The sequence below is a fragment of the Hirundo rustica genome, chromosome 2, assembly GCF_015227805.2.
Source record: "Hirundo rustica isolate bHirRus1 chromosome 2, bHirRus1.pri.v3, whole genome shotgun sequence".
Classification (NCBI taxonomy): Eukaryota; Metazoa; Chordata; class Aves; order Passeriformes; family Hirundinidae; genus Hirundo; species Hirundo rustica.
In genome coordinates this window covers 56,050,259-56,068,340 of record NC_053451.1, presented here as the reverse complement: position 1 = coordinate 56,068,340, position 18,082 = coordinate 56,050,259, and the positions used below count along the sequence as shown (strand labels likewise).

Genomic DNA, 18,082 nt, shown 5'->3' with positions numbered 1-18,082 from the left:
GACTGTGAGTGATACTGGATCAGACTAATCTGGCTGGTGTCCTGTCCTCAGTGGTGGTCATCAGCAGATACCTTGAGATGAGTGTCAGAACAGTGTAGAAGCACAATGGGACCTCCCCAAGATACTTCTCATAGGATCATAGAATAGTTTGGTTTCAAAGTGACCTCTAAAGCTCATCTAGCCCAACACCCCTGCAATGAGCAGAGGCATCTTCAATTAGAACAGACCCCTGTCCAGCCTAACCTTGAATGTTTCCAGGGATGAGCATCTGCCTCCTCTCTGGGCAACCTATTCCACCACAAGTGATTGTGTTTTACTTAACAGGACCTCACAGATTTTTCTTCTATGAAGTGTCCCTGTTGATGGAGCCCATGTAAAATCTTTAGTATCCATAATATCTCAAATGATGTTTGCAGTCAAAATATTCAAGAATCAAGACATATGTGAGACAAATCTCCTTAAACTAAATTTGAGGTCTTTTTGCATTTTATAATTTTAGATCAATTTTCCATACAGAAATCCTATTTATTTAGAGCTTGTGATAAACAGTGCTTGGTGATTCAACTAGTGTTGTTTAGTGCCTGAAGGCTGGTTTATGCTGAAAGTGAAAGGAGCATAGCAAATGACACAGTAAGCTAAAGGAAAAGAGAAATTAGGATTGGCTCTGCTTGGTCCTATATGAGGATGAGCAAGCAATTTAAATCCAAATATGTGTCTGTGGCTCTTGTTTGTTTATGGCATTACTTGCACCTACCTGAAAGTGCTGTCAGTGGTGACAGAAGCTGTGAAAACCAGGCATTTGTGCCAGTATAAAGTGTTACCTGCTCCCCCCCAATAAAAGTATGCAGAAGCTGCTGCTCTGAGCCTGTGTAGTCTGTTGAGAATGATACAGTAAAGAAATGCAGTCTCATGTAAGAGCAAATGCAATTAGTGCTGTCCTTGTGGAAGTACATTATATGGAAGCTGCATGGGCAGCAATTGAGTATATAATGTTGCCCAAGCTTTGAGTATGTAGACAGACAATATAGGGTGAATTTAGTATTAAAATTTTACCAATTGTGAGTGTATGAATATGACTGCAGACACAAATACACAATGCTCAAACTGTTTGTAGATACTACTTCCTCAATTTCTTGCTATAGTAGTAAAAAACTGATTCACATGTTGATTATGCATATGTTGGATTATTTGAAATTCATTGTAAGCGTGATGTTAACCACTGAACTCCATGTGATAAAATCAGCGATTTTTTGGTAAAGACAAAGACTTCTTATGGTATAACATGGGATGATATAAAGGTGCTAAATGCACGTTTGATTTTATTCTCTTTCAAACAGTTAACATATGTTAATTAAACTTCAAAAGAAAAACTAACTGAAAAATGATTGTCAGGAGGAATAAAACAGTAACTTTTAATTGAAATACTAGCTTGCCACTCGGTGTTGAAGATAGTTTAGATGCAGATTCTGCCATTTTCAAGACACAGAAACAGTTTTTGTCTTGGAAGTATAACTGGGTTTGTTGGCAGATAAATACAACACAGCTTAAAATACAAACTTCCCAAGCTTTCCAGGAGCCTCAGTCAGTGTGAGACTCCATTGGTAGCTGTTGTAATAATACACAAAGAGGCAATGTTTCCTGCTTTAAAGTATATGTAGTCAAGGCCTGTGGTACTGGTTATAATAAATATTGTGGAAGAACAGGGAAGGTGCAGTGGTTGAATAGTGAAAGGATACAGATTTAATGTAGGTCAGCACTACATGGAATTACATTTTTTGAGAATTTGCATAAATGTTCTTGGTGTCCTTAGAGTCTGGCTATTTATTTTAGTATGTTGTATGAATAGTCTAACATGTATGTCTGAGCAAACTAAATGTACTTATTGTTGTACAGTTTCTCTCCTGAGAGCAGAACCTCATACAAAACAATGGGAGTTAATCCCATGAGCGTATTTTGTCCTTCTATGATGTCCATTTTGTCCTTCTGTGACGGACAACTGGACATCACTGCATCACCTTGTAGTGATGCCTTAAGCTTTAGCTTTCTTGTTTTTCATATTCTGTGCTGCCTCGGTGTGTAGTTCTGGGCCTCATATTAAGTGTTATTAAGCTCTCTTCACAAGGTAGGTAGACAAAACAAATCCTTTTTCTGCTGAAGACCAAGGACAACTGTTGCAAGTTTTCTGGCCCAAAAGCATAAAGAACAGTGGACTGAAGAGGGAAAATAAGAAGGAAGGGACCTCATAATCTGAAGCTGTAATTGGACAATTAAACCCAATGTGCAAATGGACCAAAACTTATAAAAGTGTAAGACCTCGTGACCGGTTGTCCATTTTGTGACCATTGTGGGTCCACCTTGGGTGTAGCCCTGGCCAGGCTCTTGGGCTGCCCAAGGTGTATCCTTAAAGGCCTTTTAATAAATACTTACTTTATTCTTTACCTCTGTCCGGTCTCTGTTTCAGGTCAGCCTTCCCAAGGCATCAGTAGAAGTAAACGAAACAGAACTAAACAGAAGTGTGCTTTTGGCTTGTACCAGAATTCTTTGTTTTCCTTATGACCCTTGAGGAATTCCATGAATCCTAGCTACGTTGGGCATTGCAGATCATAACTTCACAGAATGTGTTTGTCTTCTATGAGGTATTTTGCTAACTATTGCAGTTCACCCACCTACCAGCAAGGTCACATTTGATGGATTCAGACTTTTGGAGTATTGCAAGTTCCGTCTCTTGAATGATGAATCAAAGGGGCAGGGGAAAATCAAATGTTTTCTGTCTTGGCCATTACAAGACTCACATGTAACAGGTATAAGGCTTGCAGCAGCCAGTCTCAAAGTAAATAAAATGAGATAGTTCTGCACTCAGAATGTGATTGAATTTCTTGACAGAAGATGTGGACATAAAGATGGTATTTGCTAAAGCTGACACAACCTTAGGGGAGACCAAAGAAATCTATGAAAGATTGTCGAATGATAGAATAGTTTGGGTTGCCTTAAAGACTTTAAAGATCATCTGGTTCCAGTCCCCCAATCCCTGTCCCTATGGGCAGGGACACTTTCCACTAGACAGATTGCTCAGGTCTCCACCCAGCATTTCCTGGAACACTTCCAGGAATGCGGTTTCCACAACTTTTCTGTGCAATCTGTTCCAGTGTGTCAATATCCTCACAATAAAGAATTTCTTCCTAATATATAATCTAAATCTACCTGTTATCTTTTTTGAGGAGCCTTTGTCCCTTGTCATATAATTATATTCCCTTGTCAAAAGTCTCTCTCCTGTAGCCCCCTTTAGGTACTGGAAGGTGCTCTAAGGTCACCCTGGAGCCTTCTTTTCTCTTGGCTGAACAAACCCAACTCCCTCAGCCTGTGCTCATAGGAGAGGTGCTCTAGCCCTTTGATCACCTTTGTGGCCCTTCTCTGGGCCTGTCCAACAGGACTATGTCCTTCTTATACTGGAGACCCCAGAGGTGGAAGCAGTATTCCACATGGGGTCTCAACAGAGTGGAGAGGGGCAGAATCCCCTCCCTTGACCTGCTGGCCACACCTCTTTTGATGAAGCTCAGGATACGATTGACTTTCTGGGCTGTGAGCTCACATTTCTGGGTGATGTTGAGCTTCTCATCAACCAAAATCACCTAAGGGGACTAGGATCAAGGGGACATCTGACTTGAGAGACCACAAAAGCCAGGTGGACACTGGGATACAAACCCAGTAGGAGAATCATACATGTCTGCACTGTCCTTCGGTTTCTTTGTAGATATCCACATGTGGCCACTTTACTGGAGTCATGATGCTGAGCAAAGCAGACCTTTAGTCTGATCCAGTACTGTTACACTCAGGCTTTATTTCCTTCTTTCTCCCACCTGCCTTTTTTTTCCCCCCCAGTTCTATACTGTTGTTGCGCAGCTTCCACCAGAGATATTTAGTTAAAAGTTTCTTCTTTTTACCCATGGAAATAACTTTTTTGGGGGAAAGCAATTAAAGTAAAGGCAAGATCAGTTCTTCCAAGATTGTGCGTAGTCATTTATCTTTGCCTTTGGTAACTGCACCTGCAAGAACACTGAAGGCAGTAGTGCAGTTGGAGGACCTGAGCTTTCTGTATGCTTGAGTCTGGAAACAGTCTAACAAAGCTCATTTTGTGCTCTTCCTGAGCTGAGAGGCTTTTCCAGCCCCAGCATCTTGCCAATAGCAGTGGTGATGCAGGAGCAGTGTGTAGCTGTGCTACAGCATATTGTCCTACTCATGCAGGTTGTGTGAAGGAACTCTGTAGGCAAACACAGAAATCATAATCTTGGCATGGCAGAAAAGTTACAGAAGTGGACTTTTATCATCATATGGGAAGACATAAGATAGCCTACATGTTAGATTTCTTCCCTGTTGGGAAAGAACTTTATTTGCTGTTCATTTTAGAAAATGTGTTGGAAATGTCACAAGACCTGGCAGTGCTGCAGGCCTTAGATAATGTTAGTATTGATAAGACTTCTAACCTCAGGAGTACCTTTTCCTCTCTTTAGCTGATTCTTATCAACCTGGCTGGCAGGACCTTTAATTTGTCTCCTCTGAGATTACCAGTTTCAGCACTGAGAAAATGTACTGCTTTATCTCTACTACTTGCCAAAGGCCTTATTTAAGTAGTAGAGAAGCAATAAATGACTGGGTTTGGTGTTACACTTGCTTCGTCTGTTTATATCTTTTCATGTTTAGCCTGTTCATTGCTAGTTTGTTTGCTTATTTCTTCTTCCTAATTGAGAGAGTCTGTATCCACCTCTGACCTGTTCTTTTTTTATTTTCACTTCATCTGTTCACTAAAGTATAAAATCAGGAACCTCCTAGGAGCTAACAAATAGATTTCCGTGGAGCTGCAGCAGGAGATCTGTAGCTTGAAGTTTTCTATTAACAATTTTTAAAAAAAAGTTAATTCCTCTTACTTTGGCTAAAATAAAGAAAATTTTCTCTTTGAAAGCTAGCATATGAAAAGCAAAAAGAGAATTTTGTTAGATTTTCCCCCCATTATTTATTAATTTCAGGTTTATTAGACATTACTTGTATAACCTCAGTGTTCCACTGTGTGTGCATCTGTCTTCCTCACAAAACCAAGACCCTCAGCTGACACTGAGTGACACTGTGTTGCTTTCTCTTCATCTCATAGTGCTCATGGGCTCTCTCACCACACTTCTCCCTCGCTATTCTCACAGCTGGGGGAGTTTGGCGCTGCAGACTTCCCTGAGCATCAGACACCAGCCTCTGGCAAGCCCCTTGGGACTTCGTCTTCCTGAGGCGTTTACCCAGCAAGCAGCCTTGGGTTTTTAAATCTAAATTCTCGTCTCCTTGTGTTCCTGTTGCTGGTAGAATGCCACCTCCTTACACAGGATGCCAAATGTCTCTTCAGGAGCTGTGAGCAAGAAGACTTTGTGCTTTGGTTAGAGCAGGCTTTCCATACCTGGAACAAACCTGCCACTGAAAGTTTGGTGGTGTCAAAGGAGAAAAAAAAAAAAAAAAAAAAGTATCCTGGAAAAGTGAAAAGTGCAGAGATCTAGCTTTTCACGAAACTGAAATAATGTTTGGGGTGCAACTAGTGGAATCCCCCTTTAATGCCCAGAAAGATGATGGCTTTTGGGAACTGTGTAAACCAAGGTTATGTCCCCCAAGGTCACACCACCAGTGAAGGCAATATTGTGGTAATTTTTAACATTATCAGGAGAAGCTTACAGACATTCAGAATGACTCAGTTTATAGGAGTCATCTTCTAACAACTTGGTTTTGAAATCCTAGCGTGTTGAGCTTGCATATCATCATGTCGTAATACTGTTTTAAATGAGTAGCTGCTGTTTACAGCTATAATTATCGTACCAGCTTTGAACAGCACAGATAGAAACAGCTTCTTGGGAGACTGTTGCGTTAGCTGTGTGTGGTACTCCTACTATGAACATTTTTGGGAAAAGAAATCAACTGTCTATTCTAAAGAATATTACACAATTTCAGAAAGAAAGGCAACGGCAGTTTCTTTTTTGGCGTGCTTGCTCATCCGTCTTCCTCAGGTGTCATCATACATCTTCCTCCTACCTTGCCCAGTCTTTGCCATGCTGCTTGTTTTCTGGCATTTTATTTGGAATGATAATGATTTACAGAGGCAGTGTTTTGAGACAATGTTCTCTGTGATGTAACAATACATAGGAGTTACAGAATGTCTATTTCAAATGTAAATAAAACCCAAAATGTTATTTTTTTGGATCCTAAATTTCTTGTGCCTTACTTACTGATTTTGTTTCAGCACAGTAAATTATGCAAGCCTCTTTCTTCATATAAGGATTTCTTAATTTTTTTAACTAGTAGTCACTTTCCTGTCAATTTACCCTGTGTTGCAGGGCAGCAGACAATGTTAGGTTTATGTAACAGTTATTTAGCAAAGATGATCCAGCCTAGCAAAATAGTATTTATTTTGTCACAGACCCGAGTGAACTTCTGCTCTTCATCCCCAATCCTGATTTATCAGTCAGCAGCATTAGGGCAACATGACCCTTCTACCCAAATAAATAAATGGATTAGACACTATTCTTATTAAATTTTATTATTTGTTGCCTGCCCTTATTCTGCTTGTATACTAATGAGGGTTGGCGGAAGAAGATAATTTTCAGAACCTCTTTTCGTCTTACTGAGTGGAAACCTTGTAATGCTGTTAAGAGGCGAAAATAACAACGCAACTGATTTTCTGCAAATGATGATGTAATTTTTACCTACTGTAGAAAAGAAGTGACCTGTTGTCACTTAAACAGTTCTAATAGGTACAAAAGCAAAAAAATAAAAAATAAGGCATGAGCGCTTGAAAATATCAATAGTGCAATAATGAGGCTGTGAAACACTGGTCAGTGGGTGAGTCAGTACTGAAGATGCAGAATTGGAGCTGCAATTTGACCTTGTTGTGCAGCCTCTGTATTTCACACCATCAAGACTATCTCCAGAAACCACATCTGACTCTAGAAGTCATTGGGAAGTAAGTGGTTAGAGAAATACTTTCAGCAGGCATTGTATGTGTTTTTCCCAGTATTTAGGCATCCCTGACAAAGCCCCACAACTGGCCTGGTGAAAGGAAAGGGTACTGTGAAACAAAAATGAAAAATAGTTGTATGATGGGAGGAGAGAACAAGACAAGGGGGAGAGTGTGAGGGTCAAAGGATCAAAAATGGGGATTCTCCCAGGCATGTGAAGTCTCTCAGTATAGAAGCAGTTCCCAGCCACCAGGGAAAACTGGGCTAAAACAGGCCTTAGTCGGTCATAGTGCAGCCCCTTTTAGGTTTTGTTCTTATATAGAAATCCATATAGTTGGTACCTGTGCCAGTGTGCTGCCAAGTGTGTTAGAGTCCTTGGCTTCTCCTCCACCACTGGAGAAAGATGGGCATCCACGTGTCAGTATTTTGTTCACTTTGGCAGCTATTTATACTTTCTCATGCGTAGTCATTCAAGAAATTAATAGGAGCAAGGACATTTTTTTGTAGTCTATGGAATTTCATCCTGCCTTCGGTTGCCTCTGTCCTTTTTGCTTGGTGACCCCTTTTCTCACGTGACAAAACAGGCAGGGAGGCAGGCAGAGTTGACCAAGCCTGGGAGCATGTTAAGTGACTCCTTGGAGAAATGGGAGGAAGTTCTTTCTTACTCCTACTGGAGCAGTTGAAAATCATCAGGGAAATTATGGTAATTGTCATTCCTTCCTGATACTTGTAGGACGATTCCGATAAGTTTGTTGTGATCCAAGTCTTAATGAGAGAAAGGAGAATGGAAATATTTTGCGTGCACATCATGCACTAAGTAATGTTTATGTTGTTAGAACAACTGTGGCTATTTCTGACTTAACCACTTGATTTCGCAGCTTTCATAGTGCCACAGTAGTTGTTGAATATGACATTCCCAGCTTGAAAGAAAAGACAGAAAAGGTAGCTGAGGTATAACTGGGTACTTATTCTGGCTCATCCTACTGTGATGGAACTCAAATATCCACCTGACTGACTGAACATATGCACAATATATTTATGTCGTATTTAGCATGTTTATGGTGCACAAAGGAAACATTATTCACGGTATTGAGGTTTTATGTGGTCTTTTTGTTCATGTACCAAACAAGAGACTCCTGCCCTGAAAAATTGCTCAAGTTTATATCTAGTTTGAAGCAGCTGATGTGGCATGATTCAAGGCAATTGTAGATTTGTTTAATCTGAATAGGGAAGGGAATTAATTTTTTTACCTCCGTGTTCCTTTCTGCTGTGTAATTTAAAGAGCTGAGGGAGATGCTTTCGATCAGAGGTAGCATGTAAAAATTTCAGACCCTGACACTTGTAGAAATGCATCACTGCTCATGAAAAAGGGAGAAGAAACAAGACTGAAGTTAGTGTTGCAGCAGATGACTTTACATGTGTGCCATAGATGTCATTGTTACTTATACAGAAATATACAAAAAAATCCAGTGAAAATTACTTAAGGTAATGAATCATTGCATTTTAAACAAACCAACCAAACAAACAACACAGTTGTTTATTTTAAGAATGATTAGCGAGAGACACTTTTCACTTTAAAAAAACCTTTTTTTTTTCAAGTTCTCTTTCATAGGTTGAGAGGGCAGTAGATAGTCTGAACCAAAAGCCTGGCAAATAAATCTTTTATGAATAGCTATAGAATATTCTTAGAAGATGTTTCAGATGGTTTCCATGTTACCTGTGATTATCAGCTTATGAATAACTTATATTCTGAAAGTATTTTCTACAATAAATGCAGACCCATCAAATTCTCTACTGATTTTTCATAAGCGAAAGTCATGCTCCAAAAAAAAAAAGACAAACTGGTGCTGCCTTCTGATAGGGAAGTGCTAACAATTGATTTCTTGGTGTTTGGCGTCCTGAGAGCCCAATTGAAGGGCGAGCAACCACAACATATTTTAATTAACATATATTAACTGTTTGAAGTAAAAATTGGTTTTCACTTTCCTTCTTTTCAGCTGCAATTACATTTTAAATCTCAGTCAAAGACCCAGGACAAATGAAGGTTATAATCAAAAGCATTTAAGTGCAAATGGATGATTTGACATCCTAGGAGCAACAGCCTCCTCCAGACTTTGTGCTGATGCAGGCTGTGTATTTGACAGCACTGTGAGCATACTTGCTTTAAAACTTGTGGATTCATTACAGAGCTTTCTTAGATTGTCTTGTCACTTTATCTTGCTCATGTAGAGAATGTGCCTACAAAGGGCTTTTCATGTAATTGTTCTGTGTGATTGTGTTTCTAGTTCTTGTCCTGGAAGATCAACAGGATTTTGTATTTCTTTTAGGGAAGCTTTCACATTTGCTTTTTACAGAAGTCCTACAGATTCTTAGGAACACAAGATTAGTGGTTAATGAAGATTTTTTTAATACATCAGTTTGAAAATAGCTTGGAGGGGGAGGAAAGAAGATGACACATGCTGGTGGCGTATGTAAACCATAGTATTTTACTGTGTATCTTTCGTGTGTATATAATTAATGCATTTGGACAAATTCAGAGGAGTTTTGGGATACATGGACAGTTCTTCAGCTTGTATGCCTGAAATGTAAAGCGATCTGATTTTTTAAACATTAGAGTCTGGAAAAGTTCCACTTAGAACCGTATGTTTCATAGAATCACATTTTTTTATGAGCTGTAAGTCTGTAACATGAGGACTAGATAGAAAACTTCATCGTTTCTAGACAGTGGATTCATTCTGGTGGAGTATTCTGGAGAGGTTGAATTCCCCCCTTTGATAAAATTGTATTGAAATATGTTTCAGTCACTGCTGCCTGGTCTGGAGATGTAGCATCGCTGTATTAATTCATCTCTAGCAAGGGACCTAGTTAACAACATCTATTGTACGTTAAGTGTGAAAAAGAGTTTCATGTTGAGGGATAAGTGGACCTTGCATTTGTATTCTCAGCCCTTGATACTAAGGATTGATTTGTTCCCCCTAAAATCCAAACCACAACTGTTCTCAGCCTGTTTTGTGTTAGCTGTTTTCCTTGGTTGTCACTTCTAGTATGGATTGTACTTGTCTTTCATTGACAATTTTTTTCTGTACAAAATCAATGTTTTGGGAGAACTACTTAGTTGGTTTTGTTTCTTTCTTTATAAGCATTTTACGTGGATTGGATTCATGTGAGTTGTGAATGATGATTGGTTTCAAGGACAAACAAAGCTTCGAGTTAGTGCTGCTTCTTCTTGCCTTTTGTGATGATTTTTCAGTTTCCTTTTGTGAAGTGACTGGTTTGTAATACTTGTATTTAAATTAGTTATAGTTGTTCTATAGAAACTATTAAGGCTTTTTTAAAAATATAAATGAAAAGATTTGATAAATAGTGGAAATGAGGAGAATGAAGGTATTTATTCCATTACTTAGAGTGAATTGTCTTTAATGCCAGCAGGTGGTCTGTTCAGAACTGATAGTACTCATTGCATTTGGTAAGCCACTGTGCAAAGCAAGGGCTCTGTTCATTGCCTGTCCTTTTGAGCACAAATGATTGCTAGGAAATACTGACTGGCTTGTAGGATGCCGTTACTGGAAATATGCTAAACTTAATATCAAATACTTTTGTTAGCTATTTGATATGTATTGATATTTATGATTAGAAAATTTAACATTCTGTGCAGATTGGACCCAATTCCTATAATAAAATTCATCTCCCCCAGCATTATTTTGCTGGTTTACGTGTTTCTGGCAGTTGCTATTAGTGTAGCAATTTGATGTAAATTTGGGATTGAGTTGAGAAACCATTTAACTTAAAAATTAAGTCGGTTATTTTAAACACTTTCAATCTTGTTTTTTGTAAATTCAGTACAATAGATTACCATAAACACTAATGAACAGTCAAAATCATTTATTCCAGTTAAAATCCATTGTGAATTTGTTATAAGCAAACATACTTTAAGCCTGCTTATTATATGAAAATACTGCTGTTCAGCAGAGCAGTTAGGTATATGCACGTTCATCACACAGGTACACAAAAAATTCAGCTAGACTCTCTGGTTGAAAGACAGAATTGAGAAAACATATTACAAAGAGCATAAAGCATTCCATCTGTGTTTACAATGTTAGCAGATAATTCTTGTTAAATTCAGGCATCAAAATTTCATTCAGCTTAAGTAATCCAGAGATAGATGTCATTATGAGATTTACATACCATTAGCTCACATCAGTTGATTAGCAGCTGAGCTCTGTGGTACAGGGCTAGTTAGATGCATTATTTGTGATGCCAGGAGGCTGCAGCTCAAGGAGGTTTACTGGCTGCGTGCTCGTTTCCTTTGCCTTTGTGATTACTTGATAAAATGCAGTGCATCACTGTGAACAATCGACCCTCTTGAACAATCCAGGCTGGTCAGCAGTCTAAATCCACATTTTAAAGCCGTCATTATAGCTTCAAATTTAAGAGTTTCCAGGGTGCAGACAAAGGTGTTGTCCTCCTTCAGTACCAATCGTGTACCGTTTTCAGACTTTATGAAGTACTTGAATTGAATAATATTTGAAGATACTGAAAACTCCTCTGGAAATCCATCCAGCCTGCTTTTGGACACCAGTACAATTCTGGATTTTATTTTGGCAATGAATTCAGGAGCATTACAAAAGATTCTAAGTCCTTGTGAACGGTCGTGGCTGTCTGTTATTTCCAGGAAAGTAGTCTCTCGAGATGCTAGCTGTTCCTTCTCCCACCTTGATTTCACTGCCTCTGAGAGTACCTTAAGCTGGAAAAATTCGGCTTCTTGTGCCAAAAGTTGATTTTCCCGAAACCCCTCTGGTAGAAGAAGTTCTCCGTTCCGTAGGAAGTTGAGGATGTGTCTGAAAAGGAGTCCATCTCTGTCTATGAAGTAGTGACCGTCCGCATCAAATGGGCACATTATTCTTCCATTTATGATCCCCTCCAGAAAAGAATCGGGATACTTGGTTAGTGTCTGTTTTTGTGTGATATATAGATAACCACCGACATTCAGAGTAATCAGAGACGTTTTATAGTCCTTGTCTAGCTCGGAGCTTTCAGAGTTGCTGGTTTTTTCTTCACATTCGTTTTCTCTTCTGCTTGCTTTTCTCTCCATTATTGAAGCTAGGACAACAATACAGCTATCCTGCTTTGCTCTTGTCAGCTTGCAAAGAGGATGTTTTTTATTAAAAAGCACCTTTATTCAGCTCCAGCTCGATGTTGGAATGGAAATGCTGCTCGCATTGCTCCGACTGTCAGCTTGGGTTTGCAGTAGGTGGCGTATCAGCTGTGTGTGCAGGGAGATAGCAGGAATATGACTGTAAGAGAGAATTTGCATTTAACTGTGTAAGGGAAGAAGTGTATAGCAACTGTTTGTTTTGTTTCTTTCCTTTAAGTCTAAGTAGTTTGCACAGCTTAGGGGGTTCTGCACAGAAATACACTGCTATACTAAATGGCGACTTATTTTTAATGCTTGCAGATGTATTGGTAGCGTCAGCTGGCCAAATCATATTTTGTGCTTATGGTGTTAAACAGCTTCATTTGTGTTTCAAGGATTTTTATTTTCACAAAGTCTGTTTTTTCACATTGTATTTTAATACTGATTACAGTACCTAATGCATACAACAGGACAACACAGAAACAAAAGGTGTCCCTGTGTCTATAAGGGGGGGTGTCATCTGTGGAACGTGTGCACATGCATGTCACTCATTTATCAGGCACGTGTGCAGCAGTAAGATGTTTCCACAGAAGATACCCTGGAAGTGGTGCTAAGGACTTGTTGGTCTGACTGTTTTAAGTTTGTGGCAAAAGCTTTTATTTGCAATCAAAGGGACTATCCTCACTACTACAACAGCAGCCTGATTAGGTTTTGCTTTTTGCCTTCCTGTGTGCCATAGACAAAAATAGTTTTGCAAGGAGGATTTACCATTTATATTGGTGATGGTTTTTTGTTACTGTCTAGCATCAGTTTGTTCTTTCTCGATAGAAAAACTCAGCTGCCCTGTGGAACAAAGGGCTCATGTGGCTACAGATAGCTTTGAACATCACGTAACACTATAGCTTAGCAACACTGGGGTACAGGGAGGCAGAAACATCGGCACAGCACACTGGAATCAAATGCCTATCTTCTCTCCTGTACTTTGAGCCTCCCAGTTGCCTCTCAGAAAAAGATTTCCCCTTTAAACATTTGCAGTTTGGAGCAGGAAAGGAAAAGCTCTCCACACATCTCTATGGGCGTTTCCTTGGGGAGTGGACAGATGGGAGCCACTGCATGCATTCCCCAGCACAGGGGAGCAAAGGCTTTCCTTGGGTTAGACCTGGACATGAGGAGGTTCTATCTTTATCAAGATATATTTTTTACTTTACAGGCAGATGTGTCCTGCTTTGTCTGACTAGCAGAGGAAAGGCAGATTATTTTTCTGTAAATTCTTCTGCTCTAAGTATCTTATTCCTACTGCTCCTACTGTCTGTAAGGTGGCTTATTGATACCACAGAGTAATCGCTATAATATTTTATTATTTGGTAACTGACTCTAGTGGAAATAAATGTTTTTCTCTCACACTTTTTCTTGCCAGGATTTCCTATCCCTAGCACTGATACTCTAAATTTTTCTGTTCCTGTATGTAAAATACTAACCAGATATTATTAATTGGGTTTGATTTACCAGGAATTAGTAATGGTTTTATTTTTAACTCTTTGATTCCATGGATATATTTAACATAACTTCAGTCAAAGAGATTTCAATCAGTTTCTAATTTTTAAACGTTTGGAGTTTTTCTTCAATATTAAATCCTTTCACTAATTACTAAGTTATTCAAGTTCAAGTTACTGAATTAGTAATTGAGAAAATGAAAAAGCCAATTAGTTTCAAGTAAGATTTTTTTCCCCCATTACAGGAAACATCCATTCAAATTTATTTTATTGTCAAGTGATGGAAAATTAATGTAATGTGCTTAGATTGTGCATAGCTAAAATATTGAACCATCTTATTGTCTGTTAAACCTTAAGAGAATGATTTGTGGTGCTTTCATCTCACACAGTGAGCTTGAAATATTTTGAAGCTGAGCTAGGAGCATCCTGGTACAAGTGAGCAGGGCTTTCCAAGGGGAGAAGGGTTTTGTAAAAGATAAGAAATTTTCCATGTCCAGTTAAGCTGTTTGCATTTTAATAGACAGAATTTATAGGACAGTGTGTGCTCTCTTTTCATCATCTTCTCAATGTTCTAATGCTTGCAGTTGATGTTTTCCACTTTTGTGAACAAGTAAGTATTCTTTCAAAGATCATGCAAAATCATTTTAGTGGTTTGTTTGATAAAATATTCAAAATGGGTTTGGTGTGGAAAATATACTCTGTGGATTTCATGAATATTTACACTTAAACCTTTGAGAGTTGTAAAATTTAGAGCTGCTGTAAAATTTCCATCCCCACAAACCCATGTAGCTTTATTTCACTGCAGCTGACAGTCATCTGTAACACAAAATTAAAGACTTGTATTTCTCAGCAAAAGTTTTCCACTTTCTGTGCCATACTACAAGACTTTCCCAAGAAGTCCTCATTCTTCCTATGCACTTGGTGATACCTATGGTATTGTAGTGCACGTAATTTTAGTGGGGTGATTTCATATAACTTAACTGGTTTTTGAAGGTGTAGCTGTGCTGGATTTCCTTTTTTCTGTCCTTTTGTCCATGCACTGAAAGATCATCTGAAAGTTCATTTTGGCAAAGATATGGAATTTCTTGCCCTCAAGTTAAAGACCTTGACCATTTTTGTGCTTTTGAGAGTCTTTTGTGTTGTATACCAGTGTGTGGTAGGTGAGATGTGCCAAATGCATCCCAGATCTTCTTGCTTCCCGCTTGGACTGATACAGAGGAACTTGTTGTTTCTGCCCTATCCAGCTGAAGTGTCCTGCTTGCCAATGCGGGGTAGGAAATCCTGAAGTGACTGCTGCTTCACAAATTGTTATTGTCACCTGTATGCTGGAATTGTCATTGAAGCAAGGAATAGTGGTGGAATCTAGCAGTTGAAAGGATATTGTTTGGTTTCAGAACTGAACACCCTTATGCATAAGAGGGAGAGAAATTTAGAAGTGTATTAGGGAAGCCATGCTAATGCAATCTGTTAGGGTTATTGAGGCAGTTTGCTAGTCATTTAACGTCGTAACACAGAAAATTGGCCAGGTTGTTGGACAATTAGACCATTCAGTAGCTCCTGTCTCACAGTGAAGCATAGAAATTCTCATTTCAGTAATATCTCCAGATGTTGATTAACAGCTGTTGAAGACAAGCTCTACATAGTAATTAAAATTAAAGATTTTCAAATCAGCAAGTCTGAACAATTTGCAGTCAAGAGTTTCTAAAGGGCTGTCTAAAAAAACTGTCAAAGTTTCTGCTAATATTTTTAATAATTTTTGAGCACTGCAATTCTACAAGACTGGAAAAGCAACTGCTATGCCAGTATCTGAAAGATGAATTGGATGAGCCAGGTATTTAAATATGAAAAGGTGCTGTATGAAAAATGATAAAATATCTGACTTGGAAATCAATCAGTTAAAAAATAAGGAAGAGTAATACAATACTAATTAATGTGGGTGGAGAGAAATGGGTGGTGCCAATTTTTTTTTGCCCTTTTTTATTTTAATTAGAATTTGTTCAGCAAAGCAGGTGATGCTTTTTTCTGTTAAATCCTTCAATATGTTTAATTTGTCATTTTTTAATAGAATATATGCCACATTAGCTTCCCTATCATTTAGCTATACAGAAGTTAACCTGCAGGCTTCAAACTGGAAAATGTTAGGCAGAAAATTATCACTTACCTGTTGCTGTGGTTTGGTTCTCGGTCCAGTTTTTTTCTAGTGAGTGATCAAGGAAGTAGTTGCTGATGGTTTTGGAGATGATACACCTGAGAGTACAGTTGATACATTGCTGATGCAGAACCATTTGGATAGTTGGTTTGGATAGCATTTTATAACCAAATACAAAGTTTATATGCCAAGGAATACACTGTAGACACAGCTTGCAGTACTTACGTTTGCAGGAGAATTAGGACAGAGGCTCTGATCTGTGTATAATACATCATTGACAGCTGAGCATGAGGTCATCGTTCTGTGCAGTGGTCAGTAAAACAAACATAAAATATATCAGTGGATGCCTAAATAAGGGAATGCCGAGTGAAAACCTGGAGATCCTGTTCTTTGGTGCATAGCTACCAGGGGAGAATGGTCTGAGAATGGCACTAGCTTTGAGGCAAGAGAGGTGCCACAAAATGCATTTAGTCTGTAAAGAGCAGAGCTGATGTCTAGTGAAGAAAGGGGCTGTTCCTTGTCCAGCCAACACACGGAAAAGCTCGGGAAGCTGCCCAGCAGTTTAAGTGAGCAGTGTGAGCTTACCAGGGCTTCTGACTTGGATGCTGATGTGCTGATTTTGGCTGAGGTAGAGTTAACTTTCTTCACAGTGGCTGGTATGGGGCTGTGTTTTGGATTTGTGCTGAACACAGGGTTGATAATACAGAGATGTTTCTGTTATTGCTGAGCAGGGATTACACAGAGCCAAAGCCTCTTCTGCTTTTTGTACTGACACACTGGTGAGGAAGTTAGGGATGCATGGGAGGTTGGGAGGAGACACAGCCAGGACAGGTGACCCAAACTGACCAAATGTCCCAGACCATGTGGCATCACACACAGTATATTAAGTGGGAAAAGAAGGAGGAAGAGGGGGACGTTTGGAGTGATGGCATTGGACTTCCCGAGTAACTGTTATATGTGATACAGCCCTGTCTTTATCCCAGCCCATGAGTTTTCCAGCTTTACCCCTCTGATTCTCTCCCTGATCCTGCAGTGAGTGGCTGCGTGGGGCTTGGTTGCTGCCTGGGGTTGAACCATGAGAGCTGGGAAGCAGCAGCCCATCTTCTAACAGCTGAGGAGCTGGAGGCACATGTGCCCACAGCCTGTTCTTACTGCACTTCCATCTCCTTTTTCCTGCTGCCCAGGAACCATGCATCCTGAGTGTAGTCTTTTTCTCCTTTTTTCTTTGGCACTGCTCACAAAGTGGAGGAATTGATAAGCTCCAGAACCTGACCCACACGCTGTCAAGTTTGGCTGTGAGAGACAATATCTCAGGAGAGACATAACATGAACTCGACTTTGTCAGGCCAATAAAAACGATTAAGAAGCTGAAGAATTGGCATAATGGAAGGGTCAAGAAAACATGATTTATTTTTATTAGGCTTGATAAAGGTGGAGACTACCTAAGTGCTTGGATGGGCAGAAATGTTTTCCTAGCAGGCTCTTCAGCTTAGCAGTCAATGGTCCAACAAGACAGTGGCTGGAAATCAAAGTCTAGTCTGAGTGCAGTCAGACTAGAAGATTGATACATTAAAATTTCCAAGCCAGTCCATCTCTCTCTGTAAAAGCCACAACAATCCAACTCCTATCAGACCATCTACTGCACAATTCCAGTAAATTTCTCTCCTGCCTGTTTATTAACATTGGCTTAAATGTTTCTACCATATTCTGTTGTTTGGTAATGATTGTCAGCAGGATTGCAAGCTGGAATCTGTCTCCCCAGTATATCTATCATCTCACTGAGACAATGGTTGAATTTGCTTTATGAATTGGCACCAGGGCATTCAGGCAGGGAGGTCAGGGTGAGCATGCATTTGGCAGCTAATGATGAGCCTATGGATTCTGTGGAGGAACCTGTCTGCAGCTGCGCTAAGAGGGTACTTTGTACCTGCCATCACATCTTGGGCAACTGAGAGTGAGAGACTCTTGGGGGAAATGTCTTATTTTCCCTTCTCATCACTGATCTTAGCTAGTCTTTCAGACCTATTTATTTATTTTGTACTATCTACTTTGAGGAGGTGTTTATAACAGGGAACTACCACTTTCATGCCTTACTCATCCGTTACCTTCTTGACTGATGTGACTGTGGAAACATCAAGGCAAATGTGTAGCATTTTGGAATCGTTTCATTGCATGTCTGGTCCTGTAAATGTTGAAGAAAGACCCAAGTCTCTGAATTTGAGTTTGATGAATTAGGTCTAATTAGGCTGCAAAGGGAATAAAAACTGTGTTCCCTCACTACAGTCTTGCATTCAGAGGTTTGTGTGTATCTTTGTGTATTCTGCCA

The 18,082-nt window shown here is 39.4% G+C and overlaps 2 protein-coding genes across 3 annotated transcripts in view; one reads left to right on the top strand and one right to left on the bottom strand.

Annotated features, from left to right (window-relative positions):
- GTF2F2 (general transcription factor IIF subunit 2) overlaps window positions 1–18,082 on the top strand; it is a 79,366-nt gene that overhangs the window by 16,747 nt on the left and 44,537 nt on the right. The gene's annotated exons all lie outside the window — the stretch shown is intronic.
- KCTD4 (potassium channel tetramerization domain containing 4) lies at window positions 10,846–15,996 on the bottom strand. Of its 2 annotated transcripts, none has more exons than XM_040055692.1 (2): window positions 15,769–15,996; window positions 10,846–12,274 (listed from the first exon to the last, which is right to left on the bottom strand). In XM_040055692.1, exon 2 carries the CDS (start codon window positions 12,070–12,072, stop codon window positions 11,299–11,301), a length of 774 nt encoding a protein of 257 aa, XP_039911626.1. In that variant the 5' UTR covers window positions 12,073–12,274; window positions 15,769–15,996; the 3' UTR covers window positions 10,846–11,298. The 2 variants fall into 2 exon arrangements, with proteins under 2 accessions (XP_039911626.1, XP_039911627.1); XM_040055693.1 differs by having other exon boundaries at window positions 10,846–12,243; window positions 15,769–15,968.